Source organism: Salarias fasciatus, chromosome 10 (assembly GCF_902148845.1).
Source record: "Salarias fasciatus chromosome 10, fSalaFa1.1, whole genome shotgun sequence".
NCBI classification, from domain to species: Eukaryota; Metazoa; Chordata; class Actinopteri; order Blenniiformes; family Blenniidae; genus Salarias; species Salarias fasciatus.
This window is the reverse complement of record NC_043754.1, coordinates 11,370,409-11,390,694: the sequence shown is the minus strand read 5'-3', so window position 1 is coordinate 11,390,694 and position 20,286 is coordinate 11,370,409. Positions and strand designations below refer to the sequence as shown.

Below are 20,286 nucleotides of genomic sequence, written 5' to 3'. Positions count from 1 at the left end.
CACACACACACACACACACACACACACACACACACAAACACACACACACACACACACACACACACACACAATGTGATGCACAGCTGTGTAGATCCAATGCAGAGTTCCTGACTCAGTCCTCAGCACTACAAGGGTGACCATATGACAACAACAAGCCTTCCTATCGCCATGGCAACAACTGCACCATTGCTAAGGCAACAGCTGCAGAGTGCTACAACAAGCAGGAAAAAAAAAAGAAAAAAAAAAAAACCTTGATGTGTTTTAAGTCTCGTTATTTCATCCGGTGGGTATAAAACTCCAGTTTCAGGGGATCTGCTCTTCTTTAAGTCGCTCATGCTCGGCGCTTGGTGCTCTCTGTTTCTGTGATGCATATGTAATTCACACTCTCCTCCTCAACACATTCTCTTTCGGTCTAATTCCTTCTGTCTTCACATGCGCGCGCAAACACACACACATACACATACACACACACACACGCGCGCGCACACACACACTCACCCACTCCTCTCCCTCTCCTTTTCTATCTCCTTCACTGTCCCCTCCCTCAGTTCTTCCTCTCCATCCTCTGCCGTTTTGCTGTCTTATTCTGTTTTTCTTTTTCCCTTTCCTTTCCACACTGTGAGCCCCCCTCCTTTTTTTTTTTGTTAATCCCACCACCTCTACTTCCCATCTCATCCTCCCCTTCCTTCATCTTTTCGTATTCACCCCATCTTTGCTCTTTTCCCACCATCCCTCTCTCCCCTGGAAGAAAAAAAAACCCCCCAGATTATACTCTATCCTTCCCTTTTCTCCGTTCTTACTCTCTCTCTCATACTAAATTCCGAGACCACCCTCTCTCCTCTCCTCTCTCTTTTCTTTCGCTCACTCTCTCTATTTCCCTGTGGCCCTCCCCCTCCCTTTTCATGTTTCCCCCTCCCTCCATCCTCTCTTTCCCTCGCTGGTTCAGTTAGTCAAAGAAGAGACTCAGGGAAGGAGAGAAAAGGGGGGAAAGGCAGGACGAGAGTGAGAGCGCAGGAGTGGGGCAGGCTGGGGAGAGGGGTGTGGGGTCTCAGCCCTCTGTCGTGGGGGGGTTGGGGGGGTTGAGATACACCCCAATATTTTGTTTTAAGTACCATGGACTGCCTCTGCATTGTGACTACAAAGGTAAGCCTATCTGTTGTTCCTTACTCTAGCTCTGTGTTTGTGTGTGTGTGTGTGTGTGTGTGTGTGTGTGTGTGTGTGTTTGTGTGTGTGTGTGTGAGAGAGAGAGAGAGAAAGAGAGTGAGAGAGGTGCCACAACTGTATCTGAAGACAGAGAAGAAGGAAACACTCATCTTTCTGTCATCTCCAGTTAGAACTATGTTATTTACATGTCATTACTTCTTGTGTGTGACACAAAGACAGCGTTTCCTTTTTTTTTCCTGCTCTTTTTGGGGAATATGACATCCAGGAAGAAGCTGAGTGTGAGCTGAGCAGCTGTGTGGATTGAATGGTTTTTTGATATCTCCTCCTCTGGATGACCCTCTCTCCCACTCTCCCTGCATCTCCTACTCCCTGTCATGCTTTGTGAGTGTGTGTGTGTGTGTGTGTGTGTGTGTGTGTGTGTGTGTGTGTGTGTGTGTGTGTGTGCACGGGCTGGCTGACCTGCGTGGATGTAGTAAAAGCGGGAGGAAAAACCTGCACTTGGGCAGCCTGTGTGGGGCTTTGTGTCACGCCAGAACTGCAGAATATGTCAGGGAGAGACCACGGGAGGGTTCTCTGCATGCTAATACCCCTATATTTTTTAGCCGCTTTCTGATCGCCTCAGCCAAAGGCGCACGTTTGAGAGTTACCCGCTGTGCTCCTGTACACATCTGGCTGTCACACATGGGTGTATGAGCGACGTGTTATATCATACACATGTGCTCCGCGTCAGCAGCCCCGTTGAGGTAGTCCGACACATAAAATCAGGCAATAAAGAGTAAAATGAAAAATCTTTTAACGCAGACAAGCCCTGGGGTCACAGCGTGTTTGATCAGACGGCTGGAATCTCATTCTGAAATCCTGATGGACCCGCTGGTTCAGAAGCAGGTGAACAATACACTGTAGCACCTGGATACGGTTTCTGGCAGGAAGTGATGACAAAAAGTGAGGAAATTCACGGGACACACAAAGACACGCAGCAGCTCTCACACACTGCAGGAAGCCATGTGATCATATGACATTTTTATTTGGGCTTATTTGGTATTTGTAGAGCAGACGTGAATGCAGCTGGTCCTATTCAGGATTACATAAATTTGTGTTTAACTGTGGCACATTACATTCGTTTGGTTATGAAGCTCGCGGTTTCCGTGGCAACAGGGATTATTGGTCAGTTAAACATAGATAAGTAGGTGTAGTCAGACAAGGACAGGTTCAAAATGTAGCACATCAATTATAAGGAATGAAACTCCTCATCATGAAATTCGGAAATAAAATAAATTTGACATGATTTCACATGATCTTCCTCCAATGAGGTAACTTTCTCGCTGATAAGTGCCTGTCGGTTCTGCATTTCTATTTTTGTTACCTAACACGATACAGTGTGACAAATTCTTTGTGAGAAAAAAAAAAAGGATAAGAAGAAAATGTCAAGGTATCTCAGCAAGTCTGCAACATCAACCCATCATGCCTCTTATTTGCCTTGAGTGTGACTCATTCTGGTAGCTTGAGAAAAAAAAAAAATCACTTTAAATGAAAGGCCACAGTTGGTAACAGTGGATATTTTACAAAACTTGCAAGAATCCTGCATCAGTATCAAAGTGAGAAAAGACTTACTGTAAAGCTGGCAAAGGAAGCCAGAGTATTGCCAAGAACTTGTGAGACAGATGGTCAGTTTATGAAAGGGAAAGTTGCTGAACAAAAGTGAGTAAAGAACTGATCTTGTGGACGACTGAAGCGGATCTTTGATCAACCAGCGGTTGTCCTTCAGAACTAGTGCAAACTTTAAGCGCGAATATAAACACTCTACAAAGGCAACACTCAGCTAAATGAGCTAAACTCTGACTATTAAAAAGCATTGCTCCCGATAAAAGTGTAACATTCACAAATGAAATGGCGATGAATCTGTCTTTCTACTTGACATGAACGCCATCTGGCTTAACCAAAAACTTGGCGTATTCCTTTAAATGTGAGTTATTAAACTTTAATGGAGGGTGGCTGCATTGCAGGTGAGGAGTGTGGCTTGCCGTCATGTAGCAGATGATGGGCGAGCGGCTCCAGGAGTGAGCTGTTCGGTGACTCCCACATACTGTATAACAGGTTATGTGAACAATGTTGCTTCCCCGTGCAGGTTCTGAGCGCAAAGTTTTGCTGTGTGGGTGAAAGCCACAGCAGCCAAGTGAGTGACAAGTATCCGATAGCACTGTGCGGAGCGCACCAGTTTGAGCTCAGTGCTGATTTGGGTTAATAGCACCATAACACTAAATACAAGCTTCACCCAGCTGGCTTTGAAGCCAAAATTGCATCCTCCAGTGGACTGCTGTGGGTGTTGGTGGGATATTCACCCAGAATTGCCTGTGAGATGATGTTTTCTGGCCAAATTACTGCAATTCAATGAGTGAATATAAAAAGCGCTAGTAGTAAAATTATACCAAAATTTCTTTGACAAAAATCGAGATAATACTGTGGAAGTATCTTCTACTGCTGCATGTTTGCATTGCCGCCCACACTCCAGATGTTCCAGCTGAAGATGACCAAACGTGAATATATTTTTCACATATGTTTTTAATACTTGAAAAGAGAGATTTCACTTTGTTGTTATTTTGATTTTCTTTTCAGAAGAGGCATTATTTCATGTTTTTTATCCAACATTTTTATTGGTTTTCAAGTTGTATAATGAAAGGTAAACCAAACAAATGACACCAAAAGGTCGAAACACATACACACTCCCATTCACACCTGGTAGACATGCTCTAAATGACTCATGCACACATATATTTACATACACACAACCATGTAACATGTACATAACACTGGTAATTACAAGAAAGAACACATTCATAGTTTGAATGTCATGTCGCTATTTTCCAGATTATATATGGTTTCCATAATTGTGCAAATTCCTCAATTTTTCAAGAGGTAGTATTTCTATTATTTAAAGGTGCAATAAGTAAGATTACGCAACATAACTTACTTCCCTTCTCCTCCTCCTCCCCTTCGTAGGGCGTCACGCAGGTTGCCAGTTATGGAAGAAATAAAGTGAGTTTAGACAGTTCAGGCGCATTGCCCTTGCTACCGACGTCACTCGCGGATCACGCATCCGCATCACACACACACACATCCGCTTCATGCATCACAATCACACACGCACACCACCGGCATTTCGTGCGCACAGCCGGTGGCCCTCAGCGCACGACCGACAGTGCGGTCAGAAATACGGAATGTTGTGCTGCTTGTTTGGCAAACTCGGGGACTCGCAAATGAAGGCTCTGGAACCAGGAAGCGTGACAATCTAGCCCCGCCCACCAAAGTTCTGTCTAGGAACAACTCATTTTGAAAGGTAAAAAAAAATGACAAAGAAATTGTTGAAGGAGACGACAGATGGTTTAGAGGGAATCTTTCTTCGATGACAGGTGAAAAATGGCAGTAATTTAGGTTATTTTTATAGTAAATTTCTCACTTATTGCACCTTTAATTTCCAGAATTTACGTTATGTTGTACCATTTAATACCGAGGAGAGATTATTTTAGGCATAAAAATCTTACAGTCTTAGTTTACAGAAATTTCCATCCAAACAATGGAGGCATTCTTTTGAATTATGAGGCAACTTTGAATAAACTTGAATTATCATTTAAGTTTGTTTTGGACCAAGTGTCTTTTCTCTCAATCAAAAAACCCATTCCCACTGAATGAAAATAGTACATGCTCCCTTAAAGCCACTACAAAGTTGGACTCGGTGTCTATAAGTTGCAACATTAAATACCAAACGTACTCAATTCACAGACTGAATGCTAAATGGACTTTATTTGGATAGTGCATTTTACAGCTGAAGCAGATTCGATCTCTCCATGCTCCATCACCTTTATCGACTCATCTGTCCACACAAAAAAAAATCATACACCAACAGTGACGTCTGCTGAGCAAGGTCACTGTTGGGAGCGAGATGGGATTCAGCGTCTTTCCACACATGGACGCGTGGAGACGGGGGTTCAAAACCGAATAGCCGCAGATGCCTCGTCTACTAATGAGCTTTAAAGCAAGTCTAACTCCAAAAATGTCCCAGTGGAAAAAAAAGATTGAGGTCACATCAGGTTCTTACTGCTGGAGTTGGATATTGTGGAGTTGGAATTGACTGCAGAGCCACAGATGACCCGGCAACACTCGACATTTCAGTTCAAGCAACAGATCCTCCCGAGTGTTGCGCTGGACTTTTCAACGGCTTATGTAATTTTCTGTTTCTTCCTACACTATAATCTCAGAAAGAAATAAACAATAAATTGCAACATATGATACCAATGAATCATACAGATATGCTATTACATAAGACTCAGAACTGGAATATTAGGGCATATCAGCTTGAGGAGACGTCACAGGATTTATATTTGGTTGCGAGCCTGACAATACCTTTGACTCTCCCTATATGGCACTGAGTCAGAGAAGGAAGAACAAAGATGGTGCACACAGTGGAAAAAAAGGGATTTAAGCTCTAAAAGGAGCTCATCTTAATGCAATCTTCCAGAAAATGAGTGGAAAAAAAACTGTGTGCAAAAGGGGAACATACAGTGTATTTCTGCTGCCTCCTTCCGCCTCAGCCCTGCTTAGCTTGCCTTACACTCCTTTGATTATCACTCTTCTCCCTGTTGTCACCCTCGTTCCACTTCTCTGCTCTCACATTTCCAACTCAATAATTTTTTTTTTTTTTTGTCCTTTCTGCCTCCTTCACCTCTGTAATCCCTCACTCAGGCCTCTCCTCCAGCCCCATCCTTGCGTTATCTCCTTTTACCTCTTTTCCTCTCTTTCTGCCCACTCTTCTTCTCCCTGCTCTCTGCTCGGTAGCCTACCTTCTGCCTTCTTCTTCAGCACTTTCGAGGCTTCCCTAGTTAGTGCTTCTGCCAATGAATTATACATTTGACAAGATGTAGCCAAAGTCAGCAGCCTCGTGCACACATTACTGGTTTCATGTATGGCTACATGCTCCAACATGAACATCCTCTGCCTGGGAATGGATGTTAGCACTCAAATTTATCGTTTTTTTTTTTTTGTATTGCCAGCTGATTTTATGATATATGTAGTGAATATGTGCATCATTTTGTGTGTCAGACAGTCTTATAGCAGCTGCATCGAGTCTTCAAAATGGAGTTAAGCTAAAAAAAAAAAACAAAAAAAAAACCCTTCTCAGAATTCTTCCACCTTAACCAGTGTCCATTAACCACACTGTGTCGTGTGTGAGTTAGCGAGTGTGTGACACACGAGACCGAGAGTTGTGTGTAAGGATTAGTGATCCAGTGGAGAGCTCAAATGATCTCCACTCAAGGGCACAAGCATCCATCAGGCCTTTGTATGCAGCCACAGAGACACTGATCCTGCCAAGTTGCTCCCAGGGCACAGCGAGCGAGGCAGGCCTTGCCCCGGCACAAGCCTGATGCCACGGCTGCACAGCGATGAGGCTCTCTGCTGGCACATGCAAAACTACAGTACAAGAGAAGGAATCACGGAGACGGCATAATATGCGGATAGCTGCTTCGGTTCCCCTCCTCCTCGACTTCTGTGTCGTCATTTCAGCGGACAGCTCGATATCGACACGCTCGCAAAGAAATAAGTGGGAATATCTGAGGTTATCCGTGGTTTTGTTTCGTCCTTAAGTGCATATTGCACCACTCGCCCACACATTTAACCACGTTCCCGAAAGAAAGCCACACACCTACATGATCAGACAGAAATTCGCACAAGCTGCAAGGCGTCCTGCTTTTGCACGAGTGGCTTCTGCACTGAGGATGCAGCACTATTCCAGTCACCAGAATGGTGTAAAGTTTATTCAAACAGGAGGTAGAAGCTCCATGATGCACTAGATAATTTGCAACTTTTGTCAGAGTGGTCATGACTAAGAAGAATTGAGTCACTGAAAATAAAGGCTTTCTTTCAACAAAAACGTCCATCCGTCGCCCTGGACTTGCCGAATTCACAGTGGTGACGGCTCACTTCATATTTTAGCCATAAGAGCATATTTCAGCCACTTCATAATGCCCATCACCCCCGCCAGGGGCTTTAACCAGCAAGGAGGCTGCTGAGAGCTTCTCTTTGTCAAACGCACACAACACAATCTGTGCTCCAAGCTTTGCTTGCTGTCTCCTGCCTCACTCCGCTCCTCAGTCTCATTCAGAGAGACGATGAACACAGCCTCTTCCTTTGCTTTGAACTTTAACCTGAATGTTTAGATTATATAGGTGGTTATTTTAGTATGCTGTGATGTCAGAAATGTGTTTTTTCTATATATCTGATCATATCTCTATCTGTGAAACTGAAGGACTTGAATTTCTTCTTCTTTGGTGCTGATATTGGACAAGCTGAAAGCATCCTTTGACACATTCTTTGCGGGGGCTTTAAAGCCCTCATGCTTGCTGTATTGATGATTGCCGGTTATTATTTTAACTAAAGTGACGTTACATGACCAGTATGAACAGTAGACAATTCATTTCAAAAACAATGACAAAAACATGAAAGCCTTTTAATGACTTTTGTTTTCAAAAGGAAGACATGTGAAATCCGCCCTGTTTACTGTGTCTGTCGCTTATTTTCAGTGTTTTGCTTGTCAGTATCACTGTCCGTCCTGAAACTGTCCATATGACAGGTGACAAATTGGATCCATCATGGGTTGTTTGGGCTGGAGATTCTGTCGTCTCTCATTGAGTGAGAAAGCTAATAGTGAAACATGAGCCGGCTATGGTGGACCATGAGGAAGACAGTGGCTGACAGCTATAGCCTGCTCAGCGCTGATTGGACAAGAGACGCCACAAGCTCTTGTTGTAACTGTGTACATGAGATCATACAATATCAAAATCAATATTATTAATTATGCATATTCGAAGATTTTAGCAGATTTAAAGGAAAAGGCTCCGCCCGCCCTATTAGATCAACAGCTAAGGTCAAAGAGGGTCAACAGCACACCAGATAATCCTCTGACGAAGCACTGAAGCCACATTGTGAGCAGTTTAGTTAAAATGAACAGAGAACCAACATATGTCATATAAAAGGAAGAGCCTAGATGTGCTGGAAAAAAAAAGGAAGACAGAGACATGAGGCATAAACAAGAATGACACTGCTGATATCATCGATATGAATAGCACTTGCATTAGCTTTGCAAATGGGATCAGATTTTCTTAGAGAGCTGTCATCATTTTTTGTCTCAACACAGCACACAATGACACCTTGTGGCACATTGTTTAACTACAGCGCAGGAGTCAATGACAGCCTGGCACAGGGATATTGTCAAATTTCAGCAGCTGGTGTTGTTGGATGCTAAGCTATGCCGCATCAGTCCAAACCTAGGAAGACATACACAAACAGCGCTCACTGAGTAGAGCTCCTGTGTGTTTCCTCATGATTAATCTAATGTATGAATCTGAAATTTGTTGTTATTTACTCATAAAGCATACCTTATTAATGACCCGTCATCGTGTCAGCTAAAATTTAGGTCTGGTTTTAAACCTCCTGTTTGCAGGAGAATGCCCAGAGCGGTCATCGCATTTGAATTATAAGTTGACTAACTCTAATGATATCACCGAGGAGGAGCCCACGTGTGCGGATCCAAAACCTCGCAAGACACAAAGCGTTTGATCAAAAGACACATCATGAGCTAATAACACCACGAGGGTCTCACACTCAGATGTGCTCACAGCCAAACACATCAGTGTACAAGCACACATATTTTGTGTGATTTGTTTGTCTCTGGCTTTGTATCTTCATGTTCCTCTTATAGGTGATGTCAGTTGCCTAGCAACCGAGCAATCAGGGCCCGATTGTTGCCATGACAACATGGCAGGGGTATCATCATGGAGAGAATAGAGATGAAAAGAGGAAGGGAGAGAGGAGAAGAGAGGAAGCGAGATCGACGGAGAGAGGGAGGGAGCGAGAGAGAGAGAGAGAGAGAGAGAGAGAGAGAGAGAGAGAGAGAGAGAGAGAGAGAGCCCTGCCATTGAAGGGTGTTGATAATGTGAAGCCTACAGCGTGCAGGTAGGAGGATGACCTCTGTGTAGGCGGCAGCAGAGAATGCTCATGAATGCGGAGAATAGAAAATTAATGTTTGGTCTTATGCGGCTGGATCCGTGGGTTACTCCGCATTTGACACTCTTCTATCAGGCCTCATTCCAGATGGAAATGTCACGATGTGCTCCAGTTGTCTTTAGTCACAGACATTGAAGCTGATGCAGAAGCCGCGGCTCAGTGTGTCGCTGAGGTCTAGCAGGGCTTTGGGCCTAACCTCTGCAGGTGTCATAACCCATCCATCACCCAACAGCAGTCCACTGTAAAACAGTCCAGTGGGGTCATGGTGCATTTACTCTGTTTATTCCCCCCACACAGCTTTGCCTCCCCTTTAATACAGCCATGTAGCACAAAGAGACAAGGCCTCAGAAGGAAAGTGCTGCAACAACGCTTAGACTCCTTCCCACTGTAACTAAACTATGTACAAAATATTAATTTACTGGCAAAATACAGGCAAGGACCATCCAAAAAACAAGTCACACGAATGGAAAAATGGGCCAAAGTGCTTGTATTAATGTAGCTACTTATTAATTTCTGCTACATCTATAAATGAGTGCTTATTTTTTTCCCCTAAACAGAACCCTACCTTGAAATGACATGATAAATCACTTGTCTGTTATTACTACTGAAAGCACTACATCAACTGTTTCTGACGCTTCGACACCGTTCTTTAATTAAAATTGACTTTCACATCTCCATCATAAACTATGTTTGTTTTACTGCAGGAATGTATGTCGTTCATGAGTCATCCTGTGTAACTACGCTGGCTTGAAGATTACCATAAAGTAAATTCCTTCCTCAATGCCAGAGAGATAAATTATGACAGAGTACTTCCACTAAAAGGACCTATGGAAATTATGAGAGATGACTTTATGAAAAGGCCTAATGACTGTGATTCAACATGCATGTATTCAATATTTATTTTCTTAACCGTTGAATAAACAGTAATACAGTAATTTGGAGTCATTTCAGCTGATGCCTGGTCCAAATGTGTTTTAAAATGATTCCACTATAACCAGTGAAACTAATTATCGATTAATTTTTGGAAATTAGCTCAGCAGCCACAAAGAACAACCTGGACTGCATGCGGTTTGCAGGTTGTCAGTTATGGAATCAAGTTCCAGATTAGACATGAAATTTCAGACGTGGACACAGGAATGTTATTCATCATCACAAAAGTGTAAGACTTTATGGAAAGTGTCTCTTTGTGGAGAAAGCACTTCATGGTGTTTTCTTTTAATGCGAAAAGTGCTGCAAAAATAAAGTTTGACTGATTGATGCCTGTTCTGTTGCACATGATGCCTGTGTCAGCAAACGACAGGCATACAAATCCTTTCAATACTTTGAAAGGTATACTACATACATACAACACTGGTGTTGGTTCTGCTGTTTCAGAGTAAAATATTTCTTCTAACAGTTTTGTTTCATTTTCTAACTTTCTATTATGGTATTGTTGTATTTCTGTGGTTCCCAGTGGGTACAGGGTATCAGAGGTTCTGAGATATTGCCTGGTCTGAGTTTGTCACAATTAAATTTGGACATGTTAAAGAAAATCACAACACTGTTGAGGATTTATTGCAGATCGAGGAAGCTGACGAGTGTTTTAATTTCAAGGTTCCAGCAGAGAGAGAGAGGATCTGCAGTGTTTCTTTGACATAATCTAGAGGCATCCCGGAAAACAATGATGGGAAACTACAACTGTAGCTCACATGAATGCGTGATTTACACCAAAGAGTATGGTAGGCAGGTTATAGCTTCTGATTTCTTTTTTCAGAAACCATAAAAAAATCCTTTCTTTAGGAGAAACCTTAATGCCCACTCGACAGTTCTGGTGATTATCAGTAGTACTTTAAACCTAGATTCTGTTTAGAAATGATCCAGACATCAGATGTTACAACTTGATTCAGAGTTCAGAGCAACTGCAAAGGGAAAGGAGAGCCAGCTGCAATCGTGTTTGATCAATGCATAGAAAAAGCACACTGACTGAAATCATCACTACTTAAATGATACACTTTCAAGGTTTTAAAGCACGTTAAGAAGGCACCACGGGATCTATGAGATGAAATTGAGAGCAAAGTCACAATTTATCCTTTTACCTGTGGTGTCAATTATGTTCGAACAAGTGATGAAACTCAGTGAGTGGACTGTAATGTTTCAGCGGCAAAAGTCCATCGAGTCCTTTGCGTGCTATATTTTTCATTATATGTTTCAAGCGTCTCTTCTCTATTATGTAACATTCAGACAAATATCTATCAGGAAGTGTGTGTTACATAGGATCAAATAGACTTTTCTCTTGTGGCTGTATTTTGTTTAAAGAAATCAGGCTGATCTTTCAAGTCATATTTTTCTTTTGATCGAACCATCTGACCACAATGCATCGAGTGTTCTAACAAACAGTCATATTATCCTGAGTGTCAATCAAATAGTTATGGATTCACTTGCGAGAGCAGACTGTCTTACAATTCCAGTGCTGGTAGTTCAATCCCACACCTCATCCTGTCTAAGTGCTGAAGTTTCCTTGGGCAATACACTAAACCCGTTAAGCTTCTCCTCGTAGTACGTGTGTGTAGGTGGCAAGAATGACAGCTGCTCTGTGCATGTGTGAATGATTGAATGCAAGTAGGTCGATGTGATTGATCGTGTGAAGCACGTTAAGACTGATGAAGTGATAAATTGTGATATATATATATGTACAATCTACAATACTGTCTATCTTATACATTCATTTTAGGATGTAAATAAGTGTTTGGCAGTTTTGGTCTTGATCGATGATAAGATGTTTAACTGTTGCTATAGTAAAGAAAAGCGCCAGCTGCAAAGAGATAAATATGTAAATACATAGTGGTTGCATAACAGTCAGGGACTTATCCGTGTTAAAATGTTCTCATTTCAAATGTTCATCATTCAAATGCTTGGCTCACGCTTGAAGTGCGCATGTTTGGTGACGCCTGTGTGCCTGACAGTGTGTCAAAGAGGCAGCAAAGAGCGGCGTGCCGTGTTTATTTCGGAGGAAGGAGAAGGAGGGAGAGAAACAAAATAATACAGCAGGTTGATCCTCGGTCTCCGAGTCTCGTCCCTTCCTTCATTCACCAGCAGTGGCAAACATATTTTATGAGTCATGATTGGAGCGGGCTGCCGGTCCTCTCCGCTCAGACCCTTGCCTTTAACGTCAAGATATGCCCAACACCAACAACTCTGGCTTCCAGGAAAACTCTCCCCTATCGTCTCCCACAGCACCCCCCCCCCCCCCCCTCCTCCCCTCCCTTTCTCCCCCTCCCTCTTTTTTGTTTCCCCTTACCCTTCCACAGCCTCCCATCTCTCTCTCTCTCTCTCTCCCTCCCTCTCTCTCTCTCTCTCTCTCTCTCTCTCTCTCTCTCTTTCTCCCCATCCCTCTCCTCCTCTACTGCGGGTGTCTGGGAGGCTGTTTTTCCTCTGTCTCTTGCTCATGAAGGGCCGCACTAAGCTCCCTTCTCTCTGCCCGTGTGTGGTAGGTAAATCCACCTCTCCGCTTGCGTCGTCCTTCTCTTTCCATCTCTCTGTTGATGCCTCTCTGTTTTGCATGTTAGCTCAGAGACTGCGAGTCGCTCTGGCAGTCTTGGGGGCGGTCTGTTTCTTCATCTGTGCATATTGCATCGAACATGCTTGTAGTGCGCTCCACTGTCATAGATTAGTGAGATATACGTGTGTGAGGAAGGCTTGTGCTCTCCTTGTATGTGTGCTTAATCATTCACTTTGGGTATTACGTATGAACGTAGCCTGGCACATGTGGGTGTGTATGTATCAGTGAGTGTGTTTAGACATGCAGGAGTAAAACTCTTGCAGACTTGTTGATTAATGCATCATAGATTTATGTATGAGCCGGTTTTATTATATAATTGGAGAGGCTGTGTCTCTATATGTGCATATTATTCAGATATTTGCCCTTCTGAGGACGCCAGAACAAGCAGACCGTTATCCTATAGTGAATAGGTAAATCTTCCCGTTAACCGTCATCACTTGAAAGAGGTCATTTCATTTTGAGAGTAAACATTTTATGGACACAAAATTAGGGTCAGGAGGCTGGGAATGAGCCGTCTTCTCATGTCCAGGCTTCATAAGTGCCATTACCTTTAATGCAGTCAATAGAAGCAGCTGTCTGTGTTGGAGAAAATGAAAACACTGAACAGGAAAGAGAAATCCTCCACCTCTAATTAGCTAAGAAAATATGATGAGCCTCTGCTCTCGCTGGCTCACTGTTATGGTGCCAAGATACCACTTAATGCAGCTCCACAGCCAGGAACTAGAGTCATACAAATGCACATATACATATATATGCGTGTGCAGCACAGCTTTGAAGTGGTTATTATGGTTTATTTGTCAGCTTGATTCACACATTTAAAGGGTAAGTGGCTGTGATTAAAGAGAATTATTATTTTTACTCGCTTCACGACTAGAATACACATTGCAATCAATTTAATTTGGGGCATTAAACTGATATTTGCTTTATCTGAATCAAATTTAATTCTCAGATTTAGTTGAAAGGTGTCTGTGCCCACTTCAGATACACCCTGCTGCTTGTTCTGAGGGATGGAGCCACAGATGTTAAGTCCAGCTGTTATATTTGCATCAACATGAAGGCCAAAGTTGTGCCAGTCCTGCAAAACATAGGCACACGTGTCACGTACAACAGCCACAAGTGTCACCTCACATTGCTTCACCACAAGACGCAAACCTCTGCAGTTTCACGGGAAACCTTCAGAGTTGAATACGAAAGTGTTTTGGACAGATGAGACACAAGATTGATCCATGCATGAGTGATGGAAGAACCAAAGTGTGAAAAACTAGAAACGGCTCATAATCCGAGGCATGCCTCATCCGTCAAACTCTCTGAAGACGGTGTGATGGCTGTCTGTGGAGTCGCTCCAGTTCATTGATGATTTGATGACTAACAGAAATAGTAATTCAAATGTGCATATAGGAATATATGGCTGCTCAGAACCATCGCAGATGGATAAGGTACAATCCGCACGAAGATTTAAAATGTTTGGACAAAGGAACAACAGGTTGCAGGAACAAACACTGAGTTGTTCTGAACGGACTCAGTCATGGATTTGACCTCAAGCTCTGCTCAACATGTGATGTGTTTCCTGAGGAGCAATTTCAAGGCAGAAAGCCACACGAGCAAAAGCTCGTAAGGGTTTATTTCATGGCGGGAAGACACAAGGAGTCTGCTGAAGTCATAAACATCAGCCCGTCAATCCGACAGTAAAGGTTCTCCGGGTTGAAAGTTGTAATTCCTCCACAGTTCATCTGATGTAGACATAAAGAACAAGATTTTATAGCTGAGAGTCAGCAGATTACCCTCTTTGATATTTTATCATCAATCATCCACAGTAACCTTCACTACCGACAATTATCACTGTTTTAATAATAAGTCTAATATCAATTCACGTGTGTTTGACATAGAAATATGACTTAATGTAAATCCCCTGCATGACACTGCAGCTCTTGTGTGAAGTTATAATTGGCATGTTGACACACAAAATGTCAAATAAGTTGATCTTTTGATAGCTATGCACAGAGTGAAATATGAGCTTCTTACAGCCTGTGAGAACCGAGCATTACTACTATGCTCAAAGTAACGGCAAAAAAATAATTGAACTTTTTCAGACAAGTTTTCAAACCTCACTCCACTGTATTAACATTTACAGCTCAGTGGTGAATGCTATGAGTCATCTGATTGGTCACCTTGTCAACCAATGAGGAAAAGGAGGTGCTGGTTGTCATATTTGTCTGTTGCTGGTTAACTACAGGACTTCATAGTCGGGAGATTAATGACTCAAATTATTTTTTAGAGACCCAAAATAACTGGTACATTTCTGGAGTGTTTGATCATAATCATGGTACTTAGTGGGATAGCTGTTATAGCACAATATCAATCAGAAAGAAGAGGCTCTCATGCATGGGTGGTAATTAGTTCAACACTAATTTCATATAACGAATGAATGTAATTACACAATTGTTTTAAAAAATGAGTAATTTCTTTAATTTTGTGCTCCTTACTCTGTGCCACAGACCAGATCTCAGAAAATAAGTGCTTGCAGTTGTGATCAGTCCTGGCAAAACTGTGATATTGAGTAATGGATTAGTGTAACAACTTTATTTTTTGAAGCAATGTGCGATTAACTAACAACTACTAGACTAATCAATAATGCAGTTACAGTTACTGATGTTTCCAGGAACTCTGTTCTTATAACTTCTGCAAATAAACCAACTGTGGAGCTGCTGTGTGTTTCCGTCTTGCTCCATATACGCTTTCTGCTCACTTCAGTGATCGACAAAGTTTCCTTCTCCACAGTAGCTGTGCTGCGTTCACTGACTAAATGAATACTAGCTTTACCTTCAAAGGTCTGTCTTGGGCTGTCGGCATGCTGGTAATTGTTTAGCTACCACCTCTTGTCACTGCAGTTAAATTCTTTGTGATCACTACATTATAACATCATAATTGTTCAGTAACTACTAAAGTAACGCCACATCTTTTTTATCAATATCCGCTGAATCTTGCACCACAGTATCATTGTCATTATGTGAGAATACTGACCATATGTTAGTCGAGTTCATTTGGACTCGATTCTTGTTCATGTTTCATGTTTTCTGCTATAAAGCCCCCTGTGCCACACATTTGTACTTTTGTTTTTAAATAGCAATGCTGGCTACTGGAGCGTGAGCGCTGCCAGTGAGATGTACCTGTTAGCAAGTGATGGCTCCATTTTTTTTAATCATCTCGGGCAGAAGCTGAGCTGTGGCCAACCAGACTGATACCCCGCTGTGCTCACTCTTTGCCGGGCCAAAATTATGAGTGGTGACCTGAGCCTCTGTGGCGTGTTTCATTAGAGGTGACTCCAAGAAAAAAAAACAACAAAAAAAAAAAATCTTTCATGAGTCTATTAAAAGCATAAAACAATATGTAACTGTGCTCAGACACAGTGAAATGGAACAGTCCAGCTAATGTGAGCTTTAATGCAAATAAATAATACACATTACGCTATGGTTTATTCACCAAATGTTTATGACTGTCTTGCAGTCAGTAAGGAGGCAATCCATCATGACAACTGCTCATTTTGCTTGGAGGTTGTCTGGCAGTCAACAGCACAGCAGCAGCCATGACTAACAATGGATTGCTAGAGAGCAACAAAATAAGATCAGGAGTGTGATTCTACTCATTGATCCTGAGTTTTACTCCAGGTCATGAATTTATATGTTATATGCTGTATGTTAGGTCAGGCACAAATGAATGAAAACAACACATTTGATTCATTATGTAATTATTAGGGATGTAATGCCCACAAAGTAAACTCCACTGAATTCTGGTCACGGTCACACTGGAAAACATGCAAAATCCCACAATGCAAATTTTCTTTCTAATTATAGAAACAGCTGCAGTCATACCTCTGGGCAAAGAAAATTAAACTAGTCTCAACCAAACTATGCTACAGCCACCATCGGCTGCTATCAGAATAGCTCGGTGAAGCTCGCTGCCACAGTTGCCACAGAAACCGTGGAAAAAGCTTGTCGACACTATGGAAACACGGCATGAAACAAGCACATGGAAACACTACTATATTAGTCACTACATGGGAAAGTTTTTTTTTCTTTTTTTTTTAACCCATCAAGACCCAGAGGAACATGTTCACAGCTCTCCCTCCGGAGCAAGACCGTGACATGAGCATGGAGCTGCGAGGAATAATGTTCATTCAGCTTTCAAGGAAGAATCACACAGAAACCACAAAAACATCATACAGAGGTCAACTCAAATGTTGCCTCAGGTCCAGCCAGGTTAAACACAGTTTACTGTTAACATAGCAAAAGGCATCTGTACTTTGTGGTCTGGAGAAGTGAATCAAGACATAGTTTTAAGTTGATTCACACTGATTGTATGAAGATTGAATAACGACTGAGTGAAATAACTTTTCTTCAGGCAAATGTAATGTAGATATTGAAGCAACCAGAAGCATGGAGACGCTGGTTGTACAGCTGATGGGGGATGGCCTGTGGACAGGACACTGCTGTTGTCTTTATGTGGGAGGAGGCACAGCACAAGCAGTCTGTGACAGCAAAAAAAAAACTAAGGTGTTGACTGTAAAGGATCAAAGCAGTGGCTGCTGAGAGACAATCCCCACCACAGGAAGAGAATGATTGGTGTGCTTTCAGCATCACAGTGCAGATGATGGAGATGTTCTCATCACATTCCCGGATGGTGCAGATAATCATCCCTAAGCACTCCATTTAACTGTTTAATACCTGCTTCCAAACATGCCTGCTGCAAACTAAAGGAGAAAACCAAGTGCTTTCTTCGGGTTGCACTTTTTTTGGCTTTTGAAGTGTGCTGAAAATGTAACATGCACGCTGTGCTTCATGAATATTGCATGAATCCAAGTCAGCACTGTTGGTGATGACTCCATTTGGACATGTAGAATTTACAGATGGATGCGTTTGCAAGAGACAGAAGCAGAGATGTTAGATTTGAAGCACTACAGCGTGCCTGTACGGTAACCTTTGGGTGCTGCTGCTGAACTTGTCGCTCAGGATCCAACGGATCCAGGTTTTAGGTTTAACACAGTTCTAGACAGTTCTAGTTGGGGTACTAAGGCTACAGAAATCTTGTCTTCTGAGGTATTGCAGAAAAGAATATTAACCTTATCTTTTTTTTTGAGGTAGAGGAAGTGCAGTAATAATGAAATGTACTTCACACTTGTTTAATATATTGACTCGTCATTATTTATTAGACCTCGTCTGGTCTCAGACACTAAAAGGCCTGGTTAGTACTTGCATGGGAAGCCAATTTCTGTACGCATTTTCAATAACATGCATGGCGGTATGCTGTTTAGCACTCTCATAGCATTTCCGTCACGGATGAATAGAAGGTTGGATGGAAGGAAGGACATTACTGGCTTATTTGGCAAAGGCCCAAGTAAGAACAAATTTGACCCCATGTGACCCCAGAACTAAAATATATCTGTCACGTGTGTGCTTTAAAGAAGAAAACTATATGTTATTCAAACAGCAATGGCTTGTCATTACAGCCAATAATCCAAATTAGATTTCCCTGACATTCTTCTTCTAATTGAAAACTACATTTATATTATGCAAATATTTTAGTTGGCTGTGTGCTGTTGGACAAGCCCAGATTTTTTGGAGGGACTCAGGGTTAAATCAAACGCTAAAACAGAGAGAAATCAGATATCGCAGGTTCTGTGTTGGTGTGAATACTATAATTCTCACCTTGGGTGTTTTCCTAGTCAGTGGAGCTGATGCGGTCTTGGAGCCTCGGGAGATTCCCAGTTGTGTTTGTTCGACTCTTTCAGTGTCACAGTAGCTGAGCTCTGCAGGTTAGAGAAGGGCGATAACGTGTCGAGTAAGTGTGAAACACATTTTAATCCTCGTAATTAAGATATATTGTTTTTATCGTTCACTTTCTCTATGTAGAAGTAGTTAAATATCCTTATTAACATAGTCATTGAATTATATTTTGTACCATTTAGAGGACAGGTTCAAGCTGAGCAAAAAAATACTGCCGTGATCCAGACTGACACCACTCTGCCTTTATGATGACTGTTAGATTTAATGAATCTCTCTGTCACTGGAGAACGATTAAATATATGCAGTTTTAATCACATATCTGTCTTATTTTGAGTAGATGTTGTTATATTTTGTGGCTGTATGTGTAATGCTAAGTTCACACTCTCCCACTGCAAATATAAAGTGGTAAAAAAGGATTCACTTGTTATCTTGATAGTTTTTTAATGAGTCACCAGCTATGACATCTGTTTGATTCCAGAGATTCCAGTAAGTCAGTCATGAAGCTGCAAACCATAGAAATACAATTCTGGATTTACATTGTAGTTACAGGTCAGATGATGGCTAACCTGGGCAGCACAGTGGCTAAAAGCCTTTTATTTGAATTTAATTGCTTTATTTGTGTCAAGCACCTTCATTGCCACTTGGGCTCATCAGACACGAAACTGCAAAAACTACATGGCCATATGACAAACTCACAATTTACAAGTAGGACTTCACAATATGTGACAAATGTATTTTTGCCATGATATCAGCATGCATACATCAAGCAAAACACTGACTGAACTGTAATAAATTATGTTTCCATGCACTGTGCATTCGTGCTCTACAACTTCAAAACAACCACATTTCAAATATGAAAGAGAAGTGTGACTAAATCACATTTACTCACACAATGACTTGATTAGGTTGAGGTTTTTCTGTGTAGAGTAGCCTGGATGGGTTGCAGATATGCTGCTTAGGGTAACTGGTTCGATGAAATATGACATTTCGCGGAGTAAAAAAAAAAAAACGAAGAAAAGAAGTCGAAATAAAGAAAAGTTTCACGAACACGAAAATGCGCTGGCTCTGATAAGTTTGACCGTCTCGCCCTACCTTAGCAGCATGTGAAAATGGAGGACGAGGAGATTGTGGACGCTTCTTCGAAGTGTTGCAGCTATTTTAGGCAGATATGGCCAGCAGAGTTGATTTTGATGCAGTAAAGTTTTTACTTTGAGGCCAACATTAGTCAGAAACGATCTCTTTCCGGCTCCGTGTCGCTCCGTGTTCACTCAAGAGACGTTCACGGCGGCTTGGACATTACAAGGTGAGGCGTTAAAAACCAAATTCATAACGTTTACCGAATAATTAAAGAGATGACAAAATAAATGTGATGTGTCTGTGAAACTTATGTAATGTTAAACCTATTTTAACCACGCTGTTTTCTTTTATATAATTAGTAACAGAAATAACTTTTAAATATGCATAACTGTCCATATCGCTGGCAGTAGATTGCAGCCCTGACAAAGATTTAATTTCCCTTTTCAAGAAAGAAGTTGGCATTGTTGACAACAACAAAGCACCTTTGGGTTTTATGTTTGCCTTTGTATTGTAGTCTAAATAAGAAATAAAAGGCAGTATTTATTTATTTATTTTTACTATAAACAAGCAGCAACTGTCATGTCTCTTGCACATCTCCAGTTTGTCCAAAACACTACGGAACACAATCCTGACCTTCCTCCACTTTCTACCCCTTTACAGTTCATTTTAAGA

The 20,286-nt window shown here is 41.8% G+C and overlaps 1 protein-coding gene across 2 annotated transcripts in view; it reads left to right on the top strand.

The window, feature by feature from the left end:
- The first annotated feature begins 866 nt into the window (after positions 1–866).
- dlg4a (discs, large homolog 4a (Drosophila)) overlaps positions 867–20,286 on the top strand; it is a 68,831-nt gene continuing 49,411 nt past the window's right edge. Inside the window, exon 1 of one of the 2 annotated variants that reach the window (XM_030100180.1) lies at positions 867–1,143. In XM_030100180.1, the coding sequence (XP_029956040.1) occupies positions 1,114–1,143 (30 nt within the window). In that variant the 5' untranslated portion in view covers positions 867–1,113. Of the gene's footprint in view, positions 1,144–12,583; positions 12,686–20,286 lie in introns of those variants that run through there. The other variant, XM_030100179.1, reaches the window with a different exon arrangement.